We start from the raw sequence: 19055 nt of genomic DNA, 5'->3' as shown, positions 1-19055 counted from the left end.
AAATTCTACCCTAAGTTAATTAAATTAGAAAGTCCATATAGAAGACATCTTACTCCTATCATCCTGGAATTAATGAATTAAAAGAGTGGAGACTCGAATGAGCTACAAAGATCAACCACATAGCCTTAATAGAGACCCTCATAATGGAAAGATTCCAATGCATAAAAATCACAAATTCTATAGCTAAGTACAAATTTAATACTGAAGTCTAGCTTTAACACCTCTACAATTGAGTAAACAAGATCGTTAACCAGAATTAAGGAAAGCCATACTCTTGCCTTGCGTCCATATAATTGCCATAAAATAGAAATTAATTATGAAGCTACCAACCAAAACTTGACCTGCTCTAGCTACAGATAAAACCATTCTCTGCAAACTAATTCTCGAAGCAGTTACACGAAACAAAAAACCAACATAAGGAGTTTCATACCATAATAACCATTGCTATTTATATATAACCATATAAATAGTTGCTTTACATTATCCAAAAGCATTCATGTTATCTAAAATCTATGATAGTAAAAAGCTATATACAACCTACCAACTTAGTGCTACCAAATGCATATATAATCATCTTCCGATACAAACCAAAACTGGGCATGAGGCTATACCAAAAATGCCAGCCCTAGACACCTATGACTGACTCTTACATACTACTAAATATATCTAAACCTAAAAACAAATCTTATTTCTTGTAAACCATGATAATGTCAGAGATGTCATTTGGATTCTTAGCCTGGTAATTGGGGGGAAATTCAAAATTGAATTTTTCCTACTAGTTTTTTCCGCATTTGGTGTGCAAAAATCTAGGGCTTCAAGATCTTCAAAGGACACCCTTAGCTAAATATAACCATTAACTACTTTCAGATAGTCGACTAACCAGTCTCTACTTTCATCCTCCACTATACCCCTCCAACGTAGGAGGAACTGAATACTTGCTTCCATTTTGGGCCACTCCTTGTAGAAGGCGTAGTTCTCTCAAACAATTAAAGATGACCGATAGAAAATGACCCTCAATTTTGGAGAACCTAGTGGGAAATCCATATATTTTCTAGGCAGTGGGATCCTTAGTTTTTCATCAATATTGTAAACCACTTGCTCTAGCCCTTTCCTCCATGTGGGGTTGAAGATGCTTTGGCAGAGACGAATAGAATCCTTAGAATTCACTTTTTCCCTTGCCAAACATCCAATGAATGAACCAATGATGTCACTATTGGTTCTCCAAGTGAACTAGTAGTTGAAGACCCCTTCCCTAATTTCTTTGCTAACTACAATTCTTGCCATGTTGTCCACAGGAATAAAAATCCTATTCCACTATTCCAGTTTGATGTTCCCACAAAATGCCATTGTTCGAGATTCGGTAATGTGGAATACATAAACATTTGAATCCATATTCACCAATCACTATCAGCTAGAGTGCAAAGAAAATGACAACTATATAACAATAGGGGAATTCTCTAGAACTCTGCCTATCGTGACCTCATTCGTTTGACGAAAGCCTTCCTATTCATGAGGAAATCCCAAAAGCTGTATTCAACCCGTGACTTAGAGAACAAGTAACTTTCGATGGAATGTCACCATTATTAATGATGGCGAGATAGGAGGGAACTGATGGGTTTATAACCACATTCGATCCAATCATAGAAACATGCTAAACCTATACCAATGGAGACTTTCAACAAATTAAGATCGAAACCTAATTAATCGGCCTAAGATTATAAGATAAGAATGAAAAAATTAAGCATATTAGCCCATGGTGGGGAGAGGGAAGAGACTAAAGCTAAACTCACTTAGGACAAGGTAGATCATCATTTTAGATTAGAATATTTACCCCATCAGCTCCATGGTTGGCTAAACCATCCACTTTCTAATTTCCTTTTCGAGAAATATGGCATATTTGAACTTCCTCAAATTGATCTATAAGACTAAGAACTTCACATAATTTGAAGTTTAAGACCCAATTGAGGGTAGCACGCTTCCTCACCGCATTTAGGATCATCTGTGAGTCACCTTTAATGATAACCCTATTCAAACCTAATTTAAGACATAAATGCAACCCCTTTCCCAGATCCTCTAGCTCTGCTAGGCTGTTCGAGTTAGGCATAATGGATGAGGCTTTCTTTGCTACCCACTTACTTGCATCATTATTGATGATACAACCTATTCCTTCCACCTTAAGGTTATCTTGAGTAGCCCCATCAAAATTGAGTTTGAACCATTCGAGTGAGGTGGAGCCCATCTACAACTATTCCTTTAATCCTTACTCTTGTTTAGGTAAACTAGGGGAGGATTAATCAAGTTAGACTAGTACTTCTTCATTTTGCTATCCCAAATCGTGAAAGAGCCTTTCTCTTTCATGGATTTCTTGAGGTGGAAGTTCATCACTTCCACTATAAAAGCTTATAACTTTAGTAGGAGCTCATCTAATTTTAACTCATCTTCTTGAAAAATGCGGCTATTTCTCTCCTTCCATATTTCTCAAGCCACAATATAGGGGCATAAATTCCAAAGTTTACCATATACTCATTTGCACATGCCTGTGGGCTAGGCCTTAAGGAAGTTCGTAAAGGATTCTCACATTGGAGAAGACCATCCTAACTTGTTTCTAAGCCAATCCCAATAGGCCTGGGCAAAGGGGCATCTATATAACAGATGTTCCATGTCCTTGCAGTTCTGTTTACAAAGAACACACCTAGAAGGACCTAGAATACCAAATTTAGCTAATCTGTTAGCTGTCAAGATTCTATTTTGGGAAGCTAACCATAAAAAGAAGCCTGCCTTTGAAAGACATGCTAAATCCCAAAAATTTTTGAGGGGGATTTCAATTTTACTCCATCTATGAGAATGGATCAAGGCCTGATATCCATTTTTCACACATATCTTCCGTTGTTTGAGGCAACCCAAATTAGATCATCTTGCCTTTCTACTTGCTTAATATTCTTGGTGGACAAAATCTTCTCATAAGCCTCTCTAGATAGAGTGTCTAACCCCAACCCTTCCATTGATTTCCAAACCCACTGTTGGGTACCTTCCAAAGAAATTTTAGTCTTATTATTACCCACTTTATCCCCCCATAGAGAGACCGATTTCTCCTTGAGGACCTTAGGAAGGGGACTGGCCAAAATTGGGGGAAGGCCATCCCAAGAATCATCCCAAAATAAGGCTTTGTTGCCTAGGCCCAAATCCCAAGTGAGAAAGTTTCTAATTAAAGGTTGATATTTAGTCATAAAATTCCATCTTTCTGATCCGTTGGGTAAATTGATCATTCCAAATATTGACAGAGGATCCTTTAGATTGAGGTATTTGTGATAATATATCTTAGCCCACTTTTTCTCATGCTCTTTATAAAAATGGCAAATGAGTTTTGCAACTAAAGCTTCATTGTGCCAGTGTAGATTTTTAATCCCTAATCCCCCCAAATCCTTGGGTTTGCATATGTTTTCCCATTTGATGATTTCTAACTTTTTATCTTCAACACAATTCTTCCATAGAAAATTGTGCAATTTGGTTTCAAATTTTAGAAGAGAACTCTTAGGGAGAGGCAAACAAGAAAGAGAGAAGGTTGGAATTGCAGAGAGGACTGAACTAATCTTAGTGATCTTCCCTACTTTAGTCAGCCATTTATCTTTCTAGCTTCCAATCCTCGCATCTAGCTTGTCCATTGTGATGTTCCAAATCTTACTTGATTTTAAGCCCTTCTTTAGTTCAATTCCTAGATATTTGCATGGAAACTGACCTCTTTTATAACCCATAACTTTGCAAATATGATCTCCCATCTTAGGTTTAATATGTAGAAAATATATCTCCGATTTTTTTTCATTCACTTTCTATCCCGAGGCATCCATATATGACTTAATGATGGCCTTGAAACCCAAGGCTTCAGAAATTGACTTTTTCCAAGCAGTATCATGTCATTTGCGTATTGTTGATGCATGATACTCAGCATATTGCTAGCCACAGTGATCCCTGAGATTTATTGATTGTGGTATGCTTTAGAAATTGCTCTCCCAAAAGCTTCCACCATGATAATAAATAGGGAAGGGGATAATGGGTCTCCTTGTCTTAAACCTCTTGGTATTTCGAAGAAGCCTTCAGGCGATCCATTGATGAGAACAAAGATTTTGGGGGTAGAGATAAATTTAAAAACTAGATTTATCTATTGATGAGTGAAGCCAAAGGCTTCGAGGACCTTGCATAAAAAGTGCCAATCAACCATATCATATGCTTTTTGTATATCCAATTTCATGAACATGCATGCTTCTCTATTTTTCGATGCAGAATGAATGGTCTCTTGGATTGTTAGGATACCATCTAGAATGGATCTACATGGGACAAATCTTGTTTTTTCTGTAGAGATTAGCTTTGCCAATACTCCTTTTAGTCTATTTGCTAGAATCTTAGAGAAAATCTTATAAATTATGTTGCATAACGCAATAGGCCAGAAGTTCCGTGGGTCCTCAGGCTCATCCTTTTTGGGGATCAAAGTGATAAAGGAGAAGTTGATTTCCCCTAGTAGTGCTCCTCCATTTCTTGAGGCTTCTATGGATTTCCATAGGTCCTCCCCAATAATATCCCAGCATTTTTGGAAAAAGAAGGTTTGAAATCCATTTGGACTTGGCGATTTGTCTGGATTCATACAAAAAACTATCACTCTCACTTATTCTAATGAAATAGGTTTAATTAAAGACTTATTCTCTTTTGGAAATATTAACTTGGGGATAACTCTAAGCATCTTAGCTTGAGCCTCTCTATTCGTTCCTTCATAATTATTCAGTAGTTTCTAAAAATGTGATACGAATATACCTGCAATTTCTTTTGGGTTTTCAATTCGAATACCCGAATTGTTTTTAACATTGGTAATTTTACTTGTTGATCTATTATATAGAGTGGAGTTATGGAAGAATTTCATATTTCAATCTCCTTCTTCTAGCCAGTTTTTTCACGATTTCTATCTCTAAAAAATTTCTTCTTTGGAAAGAATGTCTTCTTATTTCACGAGAAGTTCTTTTTCTAGAAGAAAGCTATCATTATTCATGCCATTCTTAATAATTTCTATGTTTAGATCTTTCAGTTTATCTTCTATCTCCATTTTTTCTTTAAAAATGTTATTAAAATGATCTTTATTCCATCTAAGTATCCTTTCTTTCAGCATTTTAAGTTTAGATACAAAAATGAACATCTTGGAATATTCAAATTTATCTAGCTTCCACCATTCTCTAATGTTCCTAATGAATTTAGGATCTTGAAACCACATCTTTTCGCATTTAAATAGGTTTGTAATAGGTTTTGTGGGGACACTGAGTTCAAAGCAAATTGGGTAGTCGTCAGACCCAACGATGGGTAGAATGGTGGATTGGAAATTTAAATTATACTCATATGTATTACCTATTATAAAAAACCTATCTAATTTCTCAGCTATGTATGCAAAATCCTTTCTTCTATTATTCCATGTAAAAATACCATTAGTTGATGGAATGTCAATCATGTTATGCTTGTCTGTCCAAGCTTTAAAATCTAACGATGTTTGAGATAGGTGTTGAATATCACCTATCTTTTCTTCTAGATTTAAAATAGTATTGAAGTCACCTCCTATTAAATAGGCTTTATCCCTAAATTGAAAAATAAAAGAACTAATCTCATCCCAAACTACTCTTTTCCCTACTATGTTAATGGGACTATAAATATTAATTAGAATCAACTGTAGATTAGACTTAAGACTCTAAATACTTGCACTTGTCCAATTAGGCCTAGATATCAAACAATGACTGACTATTTTCCTAAGGTTCCAAATTAGACCTAGACCTCCTGCAGCCCCCTCTAATTCTTAGAAGTTGGAATCCCAAAAACCTAACATCTTATTTAACTTGGTGCCTTTTGCTTTACTTAGCTTGGTTTCTTGTAGTAGAATAATATCTGAGTCAAAGGTTTTAAGATTTTTCTTTAGTAACCTTTTCTTGCTAAAGGCATTTAGGCCCCTAGCGTGTGATCCTCATGCTTCCTTGGGAAGGCACTTTCGCTTCCCAACATTCATTAACTGATCTATCTTCCTCTATTCTCTGCACAATCCCTCCGCTTCTTTGAGTTCCTTCAAGGATTTCCTACCTCTTTTTCCTTTTATTGTGCCATATTTTGGTGAACTCAAACCTTCTTGGTTCATCTGTATCCCAAGGTGCTCAAACTTAGCTAATTCATTATGAACAACTGAAGCTACTAATCCACTTTTCCTTTCCTGTTCTTCATACTCGAGTTCACTAATGATCTGGTGAATTATGTTTGGATGTTCCTCATCTATACCTTCCCTATTATCTCTTTTGTTTCCTCTGTCCTCATGCTCTGTCCCATTCTCACCTATCAAAAACTGCCCCCCCAAATTGTCCTCAATCTCAATTTTTATTAAATCTCTTCTTAAATCTTCAGTCAAATAATTATCTCCTCCTAATTTAAAGATTTTTTGGATTAATTCCTCCTTCTAGGCCATTGAGCTATTGTCAATATTGTCCCAACTGAACACCTAGAGTAACTCTTCAGATAATATATCTAGATCCTTATCTTTTGAACTTCCATTATCCACTTCAAAGTCCAAACTGATGTCTTTGTTTAGAAATTTTGGCACTTCTTCTGCCAAGGATCTATCTACCCCTTTAGTGATTTGCTCTTTTTGTTTCAATTCTGGTGGTAAAGCTAGAATATTGAACCATTTAGGGCACCTAAAATATATCCCATCTAACCTAAAATTTGGACACCAATCAACAAATTTAACAATATGCCCGTTGAAGAAACAATCCAATACATTGACAAACTCTTTTTAAATTTTTTCACTCATACATTGCAAGTAAAGGGTTTTATCTAAAAAGCAAGAGATACTTACCTGGTCATGATAGATTTCCTCTAACTAGTTTGAGAGAAAGAACAAATCTTTGCTAGGGCCAGTCCATACCACGAAAAACCCCATTTCTTAACATTCGCTCCATGCTGCTTCAATCTCTTCATTATAAATGTAGATGGAATTTTCTTCGTGGATAGGTTTAACATTATGAACTATCTTCCTTTGAGAGTTTAAGGTATCCTTGTAAACCTTCTTTGTAGATCTTCGATGAGGTGGGAGATAGAGGAGCAAAGATTTGTCTTGAGATTCAATCATACTAGCGGTATAGGGATGAAGAGAACTGGAAAGACCAAACTTATCAGTTTCCAAAGAAGGCAAATTGATAGGCTTGGGAAGAGCATATTTGGTGAGGTCGAACACCTTGAATTGATCATTCAAGCTTTCTATGGTGAAAAATGATTGAGGCTGAAGATATCCATCGAAACTTGGTGCAGATTGAAAGGTATTGGCTTGTAAATTTCTTGGCTTCGGCCATCTTTCATGAGCTACTTTTAAATGGGGTATCGACTTGCTAGGATGCCTCTTATGTTCCTGAACATCTTCATTCTTTGCTAGCAGGGAGAATCTATTCGTAATTTTCACAACATATTTCGTTCCTTGCAAGTTTCGAGATTCTTCAAATGTCTGCTCTGCTTTTTTCATGCGATTGCCAAATCTGACCATTTTTTTGAGAAAGAAAAAATATTAACATATAATAATAATTAATTCTAATAAATAATAATAATTAATCTAGGCTTCGGCTATTTACTGATAAAAAAAAAAGAAGAAGACAATTTTTTGATACTAATTTTTCTTATAAACTTTGAAGAAAAAATAAAAAAATATTTTTTACAAAAAATATTTTTTAATATTCATTTATTTTATATAATTTTCAAATTGATTTATATATTTTTTTACTGGGAAAAATTATGTCCTATTTAATTTATAGAGTGCCTCAATATATAACCATTCGTTATTCATCTACAAAAGCTATAGTCACCTACAAAAGTTTGACTTAAAAAATATAACTAATGATGTTAAAATATATTGAATAAATTTGATTATTAAGAAAAGTGGCATTATAATATTTAAATCAACACGATGTTGTGTAAATATGTAAAAATTATTGGACAAAGATAAATGAATTTAAGTAGTAAAAAATATATAATTAAAATTGTTAAAATAAATCAATGATAGTATGTTAAAATTTTACCATAAAGTTTTGGATATCAAAAAAAATATTGAAAACAATTTAAAAGTTGGAAAAAATTAAATTCTAGAATTTAAAAAAAAATCAAAAGGGTTGGTATTAGTTTAATGTATGTTGAAATAAAAATAGTTTTAGATTTGTTGTGCATAATTTATTCAAATAAACAAATTTATTCACTCCACTTAAACATTATTATATATCCTAACATGTTCTTGAAATTTGGGTGGTTAATATGGTCCCTAATTGTTTTGTCCAATAGATAGCTCTAATTTAGTTTTCTTAATAGTTATATAATACTAGTAGTTGCAGACTTTTGTACTTGCAACGATAAGCTGATAGGTGCTCGATAATAAAATTATTTTTAAAAATAAATCTTATGTGAAAAAAATAGATTATTAATAATTTTTAATTTAAATAACATAATATTTATTAAAATATTTTAGATAGATTAATAAATATTATTTTTAAAAATTCAATTTATCAAAATATGGAAAAATAATTATATAAAGAAACTTCAAAACATCTATAATGAAAAATTAATAAGAGAAATACAAAAAAAAAAAGTTCTAACAAATATTCTATTGACTAAGTAAATTATAGAAACTAATTAAAAATATTTAAAGAAAAAACTAAACTAATGTAAAAAATAAATTAAAAATTAAAACCTAAATCAATTTTAAAAATTAAAAGTTAAATAAATAGATATCACAACATGAGGTAATGTGAGATCACAAGTAATTATTTTTTAAATAAATAAGAAAGGAAAAATAATAGTTAAAAGTGGAGATTTAAAATATACTCTTATGTGAACAAATTAGATTATTAATAATTTTCATTTTAAATAACATAATATTTACTAAAATGTTTTAAATAGATTACTAAATTTTATTTATTTAAATTTAATTTATCAAATATGAAAAAAATAATTATTTTAAAAAATTCCACCACAAAATATATTATGAAAAATTAATAAGAGAAATTAAAAAAATAATGAAAAAATACGTCCTCTCTAACAAATATTCTATTGACTAAATAAATTATAGAAACTAAAACATACTAGCAGTTGCATGCTTTTGTACATGCGTCGAAGGAGATGAGATTTAAGAGAAAAATATAGAAGGAACATTAAATAATGTAAATATAAGTTTTTAAGAAATGAAAATAAAAAATTCCACTTTATTAAATTCTTTAATCTTGTGCTCCCTAAAGATTTTGGCAATGGCAGATGGGAGAATGGAGGTCGACGGCATGTGAGGTTCTGGTTCATGCTAAGGCTTGCATGACTTAGATTTTTTTGTGCTTGCCTAGGGTGTCCAGGCCTTTGGGGCAGTCGACTACTCTTTGTGGAGGGTGTTCGTTTCTTTTGACTGGTGGGGGCCAGGCGGCACAACATTTTCTCCATTTTCCTGCTGTGAGGGGCTTCTTTCTTTGTGAGACCCGCTCTTGGTGTGATCTCAGTGGGGGGGCCTATGGGGTTTTGGATATTGTGGGGCTCTAGCCTCGTCTTTGGCTCTCCTGGTGCTGAATCTTGGTTCATCTGTATGGGGGATCGAGGCATAGCCTCTTCTCAAATTTTATTCGAAGATATGGAGATGGGTGAGCTGTCGTCTCTAATGCATGCCAACGATAAGGATCTGACTGGAAAACCCTTGCTATGAGAAGGGGATCCCTCTCCAAAAGGGATGGTTCAATTAAGAAAAGTTAATGGGTGTTTGCAGAGATCCGAGGATTAACTAGTTTTCGTTATTCAACCAGCACAAGTTTTAGAAGATGTTGATTACTGGTGCAATCATGCTCTCATTTGCAAATTTTTGGGCCTTCGCCTCTCTTTTCCAGTGTTGGACTCTTGGGCACATCAAGTGTGGAATCTAGAAGGAGACATGGAGATTTTGCTAGCGGCCAATAATTACTTCCTGGTTATCTTTTCAAGCATGTCGGACATAAATAAGGCTTTTGAAGGAGGCCCCTATTTCTTTAATAGGTGGGGCTCTTCATCAAACCTTTGCACATGGGTTTCAACTCTGCTGAGGAGATCCCTTGCAAGTTCTGGTGTGGGTCTTCTTACCAAGGCTTCCTTTAGAATTATGGAGGGAAGATATTCTTCATTCAATCTCTATGCTTCTTGGAAGACCTATGGGTTTGGCTACTCAGACTCAAGATTGTAAGGTAATTTCTTTTGCCCAAATTTGCGTAGAAGTTGATTTAAATAATCCATTGGCAAATTCTATGGAGATTTGTACGAGATCATCTTCCTAGATCCAACAGCTAGATTACGAGACCCTTCCATTCAGATGTAGAATTTTCCATGAATATGGCCATTTACATCGCAGATGTCCCAAGAATAAGTCTCCCTCCTTGGTTGTCCTTGGTCCCCCTCGGGTGGACAAAGGAAAGGCCCCTATTTCTAATGGACCTGTTGATAGCGAGGGATTTATTCAGGTTAAATCCTATAATAATGGCAAGGGTAAGAAGAGAACCTGGATGGACAAACGGGCTGATGACACCTTTAATAGGTTTGATGCCCTTGGGGATTTGGTCCAAGAGGAAGATAACCTAATTGAGCTGGCTTCAGGGGACTCAGGTCAGCTTGAAAATCCAGTTGCAGAAGGGGGATCAAATTCTATCTTCAAGAGATCAATAGGCTGGACAATTGGATATTGATTTGCCTCCTCTTATTCAGGATATTGCAGACCTTTGAGGGTCACAGGGTTCAAAGGGCTCAGTCTTGGTGGCTCCTGATTCCCTTATGCCTAAGGGGACCTTTGATTCTGTAAAGTGTATTAAGACCCCTCCTGTTTTAGGCATTCAATAGAAATCTTTCAAAAAGGGGCCTTCAGAAAAAACTTCAAAGAGTGGTAGGAAGATTGATTAAGAGAAAGTGAAGATAATGGGTGAAAATTTGGTTGAGTTTGGGTCTGTGAAACCCATTGATTCTCATTTCTCCCAACCTCATAAATGATTGTTCTGTCATGGAATGTAAGGGGGTTGAACAACATCCCTAGACAAAAGGCTGTTTGCAGAATAATTGAGTCTCAGTCTCCTAATGTGGTCTTTATTCAGGAAACTAAGCTTTCAATGGATGGTTTGGCTAATTATGCTTCGCGGATTTGGCCCCAGGGGGGGGGGGGGGGGGGTGGCTTTCTTCTAGAACCCAAGGAAAGTTTCCCCCTTATGGTGGCTTTCCAGTCGATCCTCCATTTCTTTGGTTGCCTCTAGTTTCAAGACTGGAGAAAGGTTTCTTTTATCCAATATTTATGCTCCTATTGATTTCTCAAGAAAGTCCCAGTTATGGGTTCATATTGGATTTATCCAGTCCTTGGACCCATATCTCCCATGGATTATGGCTAGAGATTTTAATGTTGTTTCTAGCTTGGATGAAAAATGAGGAGGACTTGCCAGGATGGACCAGTCTTCAAATCTGCTCAAGGATATGATTAGCTCCTTGAATCTCATTGATGTGAAGCCAACCAATGGTGTCTTTACATGGAATAACTAAAGAAATGGTGGCGAGGCTATCTTAGAAAGGCTTGATAGATTCTTGGTTTCTTGCTATTGGATGAACAATAGGTGGATCACTAGTTCTAAAATTCTTGATTGGAGGGGCTCTGACCACTAGCCTATTAGGCTTTTCATCTCCTCTTACAGAGCCACAAAAAATCCCTCTTTCAAATTCTAGCTGATGTGGTTAAGAGACTTATCTCTACTAGAACTTATTTTTGATTGGTGGTATGAGGGGAAGCCTGTCCATGGTATGACCATGTTTACTTTTAGTAAGAGGCTTCAACACATGAAGTTTAGACTTAAGAGATGGAATAAACAATACTTTGGGAATCTACATGCTCAGAAGATTGCTGCTCAGACCAAGATGGATAATATTACCTGCCAGATTCGTGACCATGGGTTGAGCTCTGAGCTGAGTACAACTGAGTCCTTGGCTCTTAAGGATTTGGAAGAATGGGAGCTTCAGGAGGAGATTTACTGGAAGTAGAAATCTCGTGTTGATTGGCTTCAGGAGGGGGACAAGAACACTACTTTCTTTCACAACTTTGTTAAGGCCCACAGGCAAGGGAACTTTTTCTCTTCTCTTGTTTTAACTGGTGGAGCTCAGATCTTCTCTTGTGAAGATATTTCTAGGGAAGCAATCAATTATTTCACTAACCTTTTTACTCAGGAGGATCTTTCTGCTAGGACCAAGGAGCGGGCCATCTTGGATTGTATCCCCCACCTTGTCTTTGTAGAGACGAATAACGCTCTCTTGAGCCCTATCTTGTTACCAAAATTGGAGAAAATTGTGTTTAATGTGAAGAAAGGTAAGGCCCCTAGCCCAGATGGGTTTTCGATTGAGTTTTTCTACGAATTCTGGGAGATAATAAAGTATGATCTCCTATATGTGGTCCAGGAATCACATAGGAATAAACAGATATTGAAGTCTTTGAACTCTACCTTCCTGGCTCTCATACCTAAGAAGGAAGAGGCTAATCAACTAGATAAATTTAGGCCTATAACATTATGTAATGTTATCTACAAGATCATCTCCAAATTGATTCCTAAGAGACTCAAGCCACTTCTTGGTTCTTTGATCTTTGCCGAATAGGGTGGCTTTGTTGATGGTAGAAAATTTTTGGATGATGTTGTGATAGCAATGGAGGCGGTCCACTCTATGGCTACTTCTACGGAGAAAGCCATGTTCATTAAATTGGATATGGCCAAAGCTTAAGATCGGGTGAGTTGGGATTTCCTTCATAATATTCTTTTGGCTTTTGGGTTTGCTGAGGAGTGGGTGCAGTGGGTTCTTAGTTGTGTATCCTCGTCTTCCTTCTCAGTTCTTATTAATGGAGAACCTTCAGATTTTTTTGGTGCCTCTCGGGGACTTTGGCAAGGAGACCCTCTTTCCCCCTACTTGTTCATTATCATGGCAGAGGGCCTTGGTAGATTTCTAAAATCTTAGGTACGACAGGGTCTTATCCAAGGGTGGAGCTGGAAAAATGATCGGCCTTCCTACTCTCATCTTTAGTTTGTAGATGATACTGGATTGTTGGGCATGGATAGAATTAAGGAGGCAGTGAATATCAGGAAAGCTTTGGATACCTATTTGAAAGCCTCAAGTCAGAAAATTAATGATGATAAGTCTTCTATTTATTTCTTTAATACTCCTCAGCTTATTCAGAACAGGATTGCTAGAATCCTTAGATTTCAAATTGGCTCTCTTCCTTTGATGTACCTCAGGGTCCCTTTATCTTTGGGTGCTTAGCAAAGGGACTACTGGCAAGAGATTTTGGATAAATTTAGGAGGAAGGTTAGTCACTGGACCTATAGATAGTTATCTTCTGCTGGGAGAGTGGTTCTACTAAAGACTAATGTGCAGTCTCTCCCCATTTATAGGTGCTATGTTCAGGTTCCCCCCTCTAATTTTATGAGGGACTTTGATGCGTTATCTCAAAAATTCCTTTGGTCTGGTAGCCTTCTATCCTCAAAGTGGAGCCTGGTCAAGTGGGAGTCTGTGTGTAGGCCGAAACATGCTGGTGGCCTTGGGCTTAGATCGATGGCTCTTGTTGTCATGGCTCTGGCTGCCAAGTTGTATTGGAAATGATGCAACAATCAAGATCACGATTGGGCCAAGATTCTAACCCATAAGTACTTTCTTGGTGCGTATTGCTCTAATGTGCCATGACTTCCTTTGGTGGGTAAAGGCTCCTGTATTTGGGATACTCTTAAGAAGGGAGCCCAACTTGTTAAGGTGGGTCTCTTCTAGATCTGTAACAGAGGCTCAGATGATCTGTTTTGGCAGGACTCTTGGGATGGCCACCCTCCCATTCTTTCTAGCTTTCCCCAGCTTCACCCCCTTTCCCATGCTTTTACTAATGCTGGATGGCTTAAGGTAGAGCATTTTAAGACTGTCAAACACCTGGGTCCGGTTGAGGTGACTTGCTGGAAGGATTCTCAGGAGTGGCTAGATGGTGGATCTGATGAGGATCATGCCCTTCTTTCTAAAGTTTTGGAGAACAAGCTTTGTAGCTCCCTTAATGGGAGGGACAACTTGGCTTGGAGTCCTAGTCCAAAAGGTAAATTTACTATGGCTCAAGGCTATGCTACACTTGACAGGAACTTACATGGCCTAGTTGAAGTGCCTTGGTGGAAGAAGTCTTGGAGTAACTTTTCATGGCCCAAATGTAACTTTTTCTTATGGCTGTTGGCTCAAAAGAAATGCCTCACTTGGGAGAATCTTCACAAACGAGGTTTTGAGGGACCTTCTATTTGCTTCCTTTGTTTGCATGATGAGGAGTGTGCTTCCCACTTGTTTTTTCTCTGCCCTTTTTCGAGAGAGATATGGCATAGATGGTGGGAGGCTTGGTGTCATGGCTGTATTCATGCTTCCTCTCTTATTGATTTCTAGGGTAGCTTGGGTAGACCTCTAGTGAGGACTCCTTTCTTGCAGGTTTCTTGGATGGTTGGTTCGATCTTCATTCTCTGGAATCTTTGGCTAGAAAGGAACTGTAGATTTTTTTGCGACTCCAAACTAGGAAGTTTTCAAGTGTAGAAAAGGATTCTTCATAGACTCTAGGAGACTATTTATGCAAAGTGTGATATGTTTGTTACTATAGATCTTGGGGATCAAGTTATTGTGAGGAACTTGAACCTGGGGGACAACAGTCGGGGATGCTTTCTTGTTAAAAGACCTAGCCATGTTAAGCAATGGGTTTGTCGGGATGGGAGATGGTCTCCTCCCCTGACTAGGATCTTGAAGATCAAATACAAATGGCTATTCTCGGGGGAACCCTGGTCATGCTGGTATTGGGGCTATAGGTAGAGGCAATGATGGTGGAGTGGTTTTTCTCTTCTCTATTTACAAGGGTCAACATTCTAATAATATAATGGAGGTCCTAGCTATTAAGGTTGCTATTGAGTGCAGTTGTTCTTTAGGGTGGAAGAAGATCATCTGTGAGTCTGACTCCCAAATTGTAGTGGATATGCTGAATACCTAGAAGTTGGAGGATGTTAGTTGGCATCTAGCCTCTTTGGCTAGACAAATTCTTAGCCTTTGTAGCTCCTTGGATTCTATCTCCTTTTGTCATGTCCCTCGCGAACGGAACAGAGTGGCAGATTGTTTGGCAAAGTAGGCTTCAAAGAATGTGGGTAGATGGGATATTAGTGGTAGGGATGAGTTACCTTCTAAATATTATGAGATCCTTGAGTAGTTGTTACTGGACGACAGGAGTATGTAGTGTTGATTTGGGCCTTTAGCCTTTGTTTTGTAACTTGGTTTTACTTTGAATATATTTTTACCCTTCCTTTTTAAAAAAACAAAAAAGAAGAAGAAAAAAATGAAAAAAAAAACGAAAAAAGTTGAAGATTAAAACATAGATATAAAATTTACAATATTTAGGAAATTTGAATATTGTTTACATTTTCAATAATTTGAAGATTTACAATTAAATTAAATTTATCAAATATGAAAAAAATCATTTTAAAAAATCATCAAAAAGTCTATTACGAAAAATTAATAAGAGAAATACAAAAAATAATATGGAAAAATGATGTTTCTAACAAATATTCTATCAACTAAATAAATTATAGAAATTGAAAAAATAATATTCAAAGGAAAAACTAAACTAATATAAAAGATAATTTAAGAACTAAAGCCTAAATCAATTTAAAAAATCAAAAGTTAAATAAATAAAGATCACAACATATGCTAATATAGAGATCACAAGTACTTATTTTTTAAATAAATAAGAAAAGAAAATAAAGTAGATATTTAAAATATAATCTTATGTGAACAAATTAGATTATTAATAATTTTCAATTTAAATAACATAATATTTACTAAAATCTTTTAAATAGATTAATAAATATTATTTATTATGCTATTGACTAAATAAATTATAGAAACTAAAAAATAATATTTAAAGAAAAATTAAACTAATATAAAAAATTAAATTAAAATAATTTAAAAGCTAAAATCTAAATCAATTTTAAAAATCAAAATTAAATGAATAGAGATCGAGATCACAATTAATAAATAGAAAAAAGAAAAGCAATAGTTAAAAGTGGAACTAATAAATATCAAAGCTAGAGTTAAAAATAGAGTGAGATAGAAACTGATTGTAAATAATTAACGGGAAGAATTTGCAATTTTTGGCTTGCAACTTCTAGGTCAAAAATCTAATTTCTGTATTGAAAAATCAAGAAATTTTAATCACTAGTTTGATTACAAGGCCTATGGGAATTTTTAAAATAGGCCTATGGGAATTTTTTAAATACATATTAAAAATTTTGTTAAATACCATATAATTTAGAATTGAACAACTTAAAAAATTAGAAAGAACATTTATTAGCCTGTCCTTTTTGCTATTGGAACTAAAGATTGGTGAATCTACATAAAGGAAATATTATATTCGCGGAGAAAGATATGAAGCCTTCCACATTTGAAGTGTGTTCTCCGCCTACGGATAACAACAATCAGAGAAACTAACGCATAACAAAGCGAAGAAAGATGCTTAACTGTAAAATCATTCTCTTCCTATTATTAATCCTATCATTTCTTTGCATTCTGAAGAGCTACAATTTCTACAAATGCCAAAATATCAATTTTGAAGCAGATCTTGAGGCTGAGATATCATATCCCGTGTTTTTGTATCCTCAATCTTATGGACCAGAAAAGTACAGACAGCGCCAAGGAAATTCCTCTTGTATCATTTTATCTCGTAGACCAGGTAAAATCTAAACTACCCACACTGCTATAACATATTTTGTTCTTGTTTTGACCATTAATTCATAAAATCTTGATCATCCATATTGTTAAAACATTTCTTCTTGTTTTGCCCATTAATTCATGAAATCTTGATCATCTACACTGTTCAAACATTTTCTACCTGTTTTGCCCACAAATCCTTGATCACCCATATTGTTAAGACACGTTGTTCTTGTTTTGCTAATGAATTCATAAATTCTTGATCAATATTGTTAAAACATTTTCTTCTTGTTTTGTCTATGTATTCATAAAATCTTGATCACCCATATTGTTCAAACATCTTAGTCTTGTTTTGCCCCTGAATTCATGAAATCTTCATCACCCATATTGTTGTTAAACATGGTGTTCTTGTTTTGCCCATTAAGTCATAGAATCTCGATTACCCATATTTTAAAATCACTTCTTCTTGTTCTGCACATGATTCCATAAAATCAAACTGATAGACTCTTTCTCTCAAGTTGTATATTTTATAGATTTCAATATATATTTATGTTTCTTTCAATCTGCTATCCCAGCCACAGATGTTCTCAAGAATATGGAAAATGGAAGAAAAGTGAATGATTCATCTGTGATATATTCAACTGACAGTAAAGAGACCAATTCATTTGGGGGCAGTCTGAGCTTTGAAGAAAGAAAATCATTTTTTCAATATGATGGGTCTAAAGAAATATCTTGTGGGTTTCGAAGTTCTCAAGACCATGCATTCAAAGTCTCTAGTAAAGATCAGCAAGCTATGGATTCTTGCAGGGGTGTAGTTGTAGCTTCTGCCATTTTTGGAGCATATGATAAACTCAAGCAGCCAAGACATGTAAAGAATATCACAGCCCAAAGTGTTTGTTTTTTCATGTTTGTAGATAAAGAAACCCTTGAATCCCTAGCCCACAGTGACATATGGCCAGATGAATCCTACAAAATTGGGTTATGGAGGATTGTGTTGGTTACAAGCTTGCCTTATAACACTTCTGTAATGAATGGAATCATACCAAAGCATCTGATTCACAGGCTCTTCCCAAACAGTGTTTATAGCATATGGGTGGATGCCAAGCTTCAATTGGTAGTTGATCCATTGACAATTTTGGATGCTCTTCTCATAAGTAAAAATGCCACCATGGCTATTGCAAAGCATCCTTACAATACTCATACTTTGGAGGAAGCTATTTTTACTGTCAGATGGCACAAATGGAATAAGAAGGCCGTGCTTCATCAAATGGAGTTCTATTGCAAAGAGGGTTTGCAGCCATGGAATCCTTCAAAGCTACCTTTTGATAGTGGTATGTATCACTCAATTTCTTTTGAATTTAATTGTGTAACATTTTTTCATAACATTTTTTAACATGAATGTTTTGTATCATATAAGTCATATGAAATTGCATACATTTGGTATCATCTTCATCTGCTTTTGATATTTAGTGTAGTTTGCATTGATATGGGTTTTTTCGTTTGTTTCAATTCAGATGTTCCTGACACTGGATTGATATTAAGGAAGCATGAAATTGAAACAAATATGTTTTCATGTCTGTTATTCAATGAATTGGAGGCATTTAACCCAAGAGATCAGCTTGCATTTGCATATGTCCGAGACATGATGAGTCCAAAGCCTGTGATTAGTATGTTTGAGGTTGGTGTATTCAATTCAATCACTTCTGAATATCGTCATAATATTCTTGTCAAGAAAGGAAGCATAGTAAACAACAATTCAGCAGATGCCCATTTTCAGGAGCCTATTACATCTTTGGGCCAAAGATCAGCCTGTCAAAATTACTTGAACACAATGTGGGATGTAAGTCCTGCTCGTTGATTTGTATGAAAACAAGCTCAAATGATGAAGTTTCTATTTTCAGCTGAAGTCACTATTGGATAAAATAAGTCACACGTGAAATGGATGGTCTATTCAAAAGTCAGGTGACATAGACAAAGGGGATCTCTTATTAGCGCATTGAATTACTTTAAATGTTAATATATAGTAATGAATCACTAAAAATCTATATCAAGTTGCCTTGTGCAGAAAATGAAATGGGTGAGAACTTTGGTAGCATTTAAGTTTGAGGTCTAGGTTCTCAAAGTAAAAGATGATTGTGTAAGTTTATAAAGATAAGAATGATGAGTAGATATAAACATAAAAAATTATATTAGAGTACATGTGAACAATTTTTTTATCTAAGCAATCGGCATTATAATACAATATGAAGAATGTGTTAATGTAAGATTATTATCAACATAAATCTTTG

General features: G+C 35.3%; 1 protein-coding gene across 1 annotated transcript in view; it reads left to right on the top strand.

The window, feature by feature from the left end:
• Nucleotides 1–18673, top strand: part of LOC149556495 (alkaline ceramidase TOD1-like) — a 61969-nt gene extending 43296 nt beyond the window's left edge. The window contains exons 2-3 of the mRNA XM_089830815.1: nt 17343–18098; nt 18282–18673. Coding sequence (XP_089686941.1) covers nt 17363–18098; nt 18282–18625 — 1080 coding nt within the window. The 5' untranslated portion in view covers nt 17343–17362 and the 3' untranslated portion in view covers nt 18626–18673. The remainder of the gene's footprint in view (nt 1–17342; nt 18099–18281) is intronic.
• The last annotated feature ends 382 nt before the right edge of the window (nt 18674–19055 follow it).

Source organism: Cupressus sempervirens, chromosome 5, assembly GCF_028749045.1.
Source record: "Cupressus sempervirens isolate cs-2001-9-10 chromosome 5, ASM2874904v1, whole genome shotgun sequence".
In the NCBI taxonomy this organism is placed as follows: Eukaryota; Viridiplantae; Streptophyta; class Pinopsida; order Cupressales; family Cupressaceae; genus Cupressus; species Cupressus sempervirens.
The sequence above is the reverse complement of the archived record's forward strand: the minus strand, read 5'-3'. Positions and strand labels throughout refer to the sequence as shown.